Source organism: Austrofundulus limnaeus, unplaced genomic scaffold, assembly GCF_001266775.1.
Source record: "Austrofundulus limnaeus strain Quisiro unplaced genomic scaffold, Austrofundulus_limnaeus-1.0 Scaffold6, whole genome shotgun sequence".
Lineage (NCBI taxonomy): Eukaryota > Metazoa > Chordata > Actinopteri > Cyprinodontiformes > Rivulidae > Austrofundulus > Austrofundulus limnaeus.
In genome coordinates, this window is record NW_013952408.1 from 4,547,487 (window position 1) to 4,553,484 (window position 5,998).

Genomic DNA, 5,998 nt, shown 5'->3' on the forward strand with positions numbered 1-5,998 from the left:
GACAACTGCCATAAAATGCTGCTTCTCCTAAACTAAGTTAGATGGACTTTTTCTTTGCTGATCTTTGGGCCTCTTTTATCAGTGACATTTGTCCTGTATCACTGACAGAGCAACAACAAAGAGACAATTCTTGTTAAGTTGACTTTTATTAATATGCCTCCACCTTATAGTTGCAAGTACAGTATATGAGAGAAGCTTGGTGAAATAAACAGGGATTTCTGCTGCTGGTTTGAGTGTTTTGTTGTATTCACATGYTCCTGACCTCTCGGGGTGTTTTGATATCAGAAAACGATCGCAGGTTCAGGTAGCAACCATTGGACTTACACAAAACAGCAGAAATTAAACAACAGCTCTGCAAACAGCATCTGGATCCAAGCACAGCTTCACCTGCCAGAAGCAGGCAGAGCAGCTGCTGCAGCTGAGCCCACAGCCAGCAGCCCATCAGCCTGTTCAGATGAGAAATGGCCGTCAAATACATCATGCTAGGAATTGCATTATCTCTCCTACCTGCTTTATAGGAGGGGGCTCTAAACTGGCAACCTGTTTTGGCAGGTTTTAATCAACATGTTAGTGGACTTTGACACACATTGTGACGGCAATAAGCGTTAAAGAAAAACAAATCTCACTATAGGGACATTTTAATTAAGATGGAAAATCCTCCTCAAGTTAAACAAGTTAGTTGATAATATGTTATCCCTTTGCTCTGCAACATATCGAGTTCCCTGCACAATTAAAGTTACTTGGACTGAAATCAACTAAAGTTTTTTTTTTTCCCTCTTTAGTCTTTATTTCCACACCTTTCCACTAATGATCACAACAAGTTTCCACTTTCCTCTTGCCTTTTGGCACTTAAAGTCCCCTTTTTTTGTGCTGTGAAATAAAAGCTTTTTTTTTKGTTAGTTTGTTTTTCTGCTCCACGTCTCTGAGCCATCGGAGCTCTTTGATGACACGCTAAACGATTTTTATGTTCTGGTGGAAAAAGATGGTCTGCAGCCAATTTTTCATTGGTATAAAGGAGGGCAAAGGCAGGTTTTGGTGTGGCAGTTGATGAATGGTTGGTGGGAGGGAATCCATCTGCTGCATCAACAAACGGAAATGGATTGCCCACTGGTAAAAAAATAAAATAAAATAAAAAAAGAATAAAGAAATCGTGTGATTCCTACAAGGTTCAAACACATTAAGTAATATGTGAATGCTTCTGTGTTTGAGAGACCAAAGGATAGGGATTGTCTTTCACTCTGTTTCTCAATTTTTGCGTGTTTCTTTTTCTACTCTCTCTCTCTCTCTCTCTCTCTCACATGCACGCACGCACGCACGCACGCACGCACACACACACACATTCACCACCAACCACACACACACACACAGACACACAAGAGAATTCACTCGTGGCTCTGTGCCATCTTGCCTAAATACTAACTATCTATCATCCTAGATATTTCATACTTTTTCAATTCAATAAGCCAATATGATTTATGTAGTGGCTCGGGTGGCTTTGGTATGGTTGAGATTTAGGACTGCAGACGGTATCATACATTCAGTTTTCTGTTCCATATTTTGGTGACCACAAAGAAAATAATAATTRAAAAAATCTCTGAAAAGCATAATTTTTCTTTTGCTTAATCTTCTCTTCAATAAAGTGCAGTAAATATTGCAAGCACTCATTTTTGAATACTTCAGCAGACATGTTTCTGTAATACCTGGGAATTGGCGAGCTTACTGCCTCCACTCAAATATTTGCTCTCAAACTTTTTAAATTAATTTGCTAATTCAAATAAATTATGTGTGCATGGCCTGTGCATATTTGTCTCACCTTGGTTTCACAAAAAAACAAACAAACAAACAAAAAACAGTTAAATTTTTAATAACCTGCATTAGAGTGTACAAATATTCAACCAAGCTCCAAACTATTTTGGAATATTACTCTATTATTGCACATTGGTGGTAAAAGGGTTAAATTTTTACTTTTTTAAATAACAAGATAAAAACATAATGTATTCAATAAAATGTATCTATGAATTTGTTTACCTATGTGAACGTTTTACAGAACATATAAGTAGCTTACATTTTCCTTGAGTCTTTAGATGTTTAAAGAAATGCCAAATAGTATATGCAGCTGCTGATTTGAAAAAAGGCTGCTGCCATTTATCTTTACATAGTCAGATGAAAGAATGCTGCAAGAAGGCTCCTTGAATCAAAATATGATCTCATTCAGTAGATGTGGAAATTCACTAAGTGCAGAAATTTTGCCAGGTGCCACTAGAAAATGCATTTATTATCAACTCTTCTTTACTTTCTTTAGACCCACAGCTTTCAAGAATGTATACAAAAAGAAGAACATAGGCAAGATTAAAATTACTTGGCAAACGCCAACAAATTGGATTTTATCTACGCTTCTGCAGATGTTTTATGATGTGATGTTAGTTTCTGCTCATATATATATATATATTACATCGTAGCGTCTGTGTAACGCTGCGTTCTTCTCAACTTCCTGTTTTCAACTTGTTTGCTTGGACTCAAGTCACAGGAATGAATTTATTTCTGTGCATTCATTTCCGTCGTGTTTTTATTTATGCACATTTTTTCCTTCTTTTTAYGATAACAGCATTTTTTTTTCAGTGGCTGCTGGCCCAGCAAGTAAACAGCGGGAGCATGATAAGATTTACATTCAAAAGCAYCCCTCAGTGCTCCTCTCACACCTACAAAGGAGTCAGAAGAACTGTATCATCTGTAACGTTGTACTCTCTCAGTAGGACAGCAAACAGCTTGAAAGTCTCCATGAATGTGTAATGCATCTTTTAAATGGTTTGTTTTAATATTATTGAGTAGAATGTGGTTTTGGTAAAACCTGCCCATTTACATTTGTAAATATATATGTTTAATGAGATACTTTTCATAATATTTAAAGGACATTTTCAAGTCAAGGACAATAAGCCTGTTGAGTACAAGTTTGAATATTTATTTCTGGTTGTTTTTATAGAGACCACAAATAACAAAAGCTGTCCCAGGCCACTGGATATAAAATAGGAAAACAGGTCTAATTCCATACAGTTCAATTCAAACCAATTCTTTTCATATTTCTAAAATAGAAATTCAGATTCATGTACTAAATTGCCAAATTCTATTCAAAATTACAGTGTTCTGGGTGTAATCGGTTCTTACCAKTCCATGTTCCCAACTCTCTCATTGGGCTGGTTGTCTTTTGGCCATGACGGTCCCCRTTGTCAGAAGCAGAATCTGCAAACTTTTCATCTGATTCCTGAGATCCAGCTGTCAGTTCAGGTTTATACTGGTATGGTTGTAAATCCATTACACCCACAAAGTGTTCTGGCATTTCTTCAAACTTCAAAAAGTCTTTGGCTTCAATTTTAAATGATAAATAATTGAACAATAACTGAGTTCCAGGTTCTTCAGTGTTGTTTTGGAGGTGGCCAAGGCACCATTGTTATGTATCCAGGACAGTAACTCCGTCCTGAAAATCATCACAATTTGATGTTTAGAGATAAAAACGTGAAAAAAAAACAAACAAACAAACAAAAAAACAAGTTATTCAGGTTATATGTTTGAGAAATGGATACCTGGGATGTTTTGTGTAAGTATTTCACTAAATGATATTCATGCAATATTTTTTTAGATTTGATTTGATTTAATTTCCCCTTTAATACAATGAGATACAATTGATGATGGAATTTCAATTTAATCAGCAGATAGTGTTGAATCTTTACTTCAACAAAGCCCCCCATCCTGAGCAAACACAGGTCGGTGGGCGACARTGCAGAGAAATTACACTTTTAACAGAAAGCAGAACTGGGATGAGTGGTCATCTKTCTCAGCTGGGAGGAGGTTGAGAAGATCCAGACAAACACAAAAGTACAGAGACACAAACAGTTTATGTGGAAATAAAAAAAAAAGAAACAACACAGTCTCAATGGCAGCAATATTTGCAATTACAGAAATAGGAAGTAGAACAAAGAAAGACTTCAGAGTGACAAAAAGGTGGTGAAGATGTTTGTTCTTGTGCAGACTAAGAGCAGCATAACTAAAGGATGACTCTCTTGAGCCAACTCCAATAATTACCTTTATCAGAAAGGAAGACTTTAAAACTTATAAAAAATAAAGTGGACAGGTTGTTTTTGTCCCAAACAAGAGAAGTTCCATTATTTAATCTGTTAGCACTCTGAGTCTGTCAGGGATGACTCGTAACTACAACCACACCAAATTTTAGCTCAACATCTGTAAAAAGTACTGTGTCATAGTCATTGAGTGAACTTGAGTCAGACAATATTTGTCACCATGAAATGCATRAAACAGTTAGCATCTTCATGTTTGACTCATTTTAAAAACTTTGTAAATTGTCTCCACTTAAGACAGTTTTTCTTTGTCCTAACTTTGTCACTTAAAATGCAGTCTTGAGACTTTTGYCCTGTAATTTAAGATATATTATCTGCAACTGGAGCTTTTATGCCCTTATCTGTGACACCAGCCTGCTCTCAGCAGATAATGACACATTCTTCCAACTTGTTTAGACACTTATGTTTCTTTATGTTTACCACCTTCAGAGGTAATTTGTTTTTCTAGTGACCTTAGACTCTGTAAGTAGGAAGATTTCTATCAACATTGTAATTTGCATTTTACAATATGATCACAACATTTTTCTGTGTGTTGTATTTTTTTTCCACATTCATGTATTTGAACAACTATTTTTTTTCTTTTTTGAAATGTGTCCAGCAGCAGCAGATTATTTATATTTCTTATTTCTTTACTGCCGTTCACTGAATTAAATACAACAATTTAAGGCAGGGTAAAAATGTTACCAAGAACAAAAAAAAGATGTTTAAAAGATTATTAAACTCTTGTTTATTAGTTCCCAAAATAAATGTCATGATTTTTATTTTCTGTTGCTCACACCTTGTTTGCTACAGTTTGTGTGCAGAGACAGTTTAAAGTTGTCTGATGAGTTTGAATGAGCGTGCAGATAACCATAGATAAAATCAAATTTAAAATATAAAAGCAGATTTTTATGCTGTGAATAAAGTAGCAATTGTGTGAAAAATACACTACTATAAACAACAATGTAGTCRTGTTGAATTTGCATGATGATTTTGAATCCTTCACTTTTTTGAAATTTGAAAAGCCAAACACGGAGCTGACATTTTGCTGTTGTTGTTGATTTAATTTATTGTCTTTGTAAGGCAAGTAAAAATGACACAGTCTTTACAAAATTAACAATTCCTTTGAGCTGAAGTCAGTCCGGCCAACAAAGCATGTCATCATTTCTTACGAGAGGKTGTCTGAGTGAGACTCTGGTAAAAAGCAGACGGGCTTGGTTTTGTGTTTGCGTGGKTGCGGGTTTGTGTATTTGAGTGTGTGCGCCTCGGGAGGTGTGTTACGACAAAAATCCCCAGCAGCACACCAGATGAAGAAAACAAATGAGCACTTTTCCTATTTTCTTTGTTGAAAGACAAACCTCCATGTGCTCTTTTTCTACCGCAGCAGGGGAATGTTTACATGCATACACTTCTGTCAACTCTTGCTATGTGTGAGGGTTTTTCTCCCCTTTTTATGCACACATACCTGTGTATGTTTGTCATTTTAAGATTGTGTAGAGTGGAGGTAAAGCTTGTTCGTGCTGTGAATACATTTGCTGATTTATGCAGCTAATTTACCATTTAAGCCCTGCCAATCTTGAAGAAACAGAAAAGGCTMAGAGTAAGAATTTACCTGTGTTTTGTGCATTTGGTTAGTACTATTCTGTGTGGGAGGTGCTAGAGGCTTTATGACTTTACCTCCCAGCAATTTGCATTTCAAATTATTTCTAGAGTGCTCTACTTTTAAGTCTGGCAGAAAGCATTTCACATATAATTACTGTAATGCTGATTTCAAATGTCCTGTCTTCTGGGCAGGTGCAGAGTCACCTGGGCACAAGAACAAAGTCCTCACAGAAAAGGTACAGTGCACACACACACACACACACACACACACACACACACACACACAC

The 5,998-nt window shown here is 36.2% G+C and overlaps 1 protein-coding gene across 5 annotated transcripts in view; it reads left to right on the top strand.

Moving 5' to 3' along the window:
• Positions 1-5,998, top strand: part of tnr (tenascin R (restrictin, janusin)) — a gene marked incomplete at its 5' end in the record, with an annotated part of 189,852 nt that overhangs the window by 81,129 nt on the left and 102,725 nt on the right. For 4 of the 5 annotated variants that reach the window (XM_014031472.1, XM_014031503.1, XM_014031494.1 and 1 more), the window contains 1 exon segment: positions 5,904-5,947. In XM_014031472.1, coding sequence (XP_013886926.1) covers positions 5,904-5,947 — 44 coding nt within the window. 5 annotated transcript variants of the gene reach the window in all.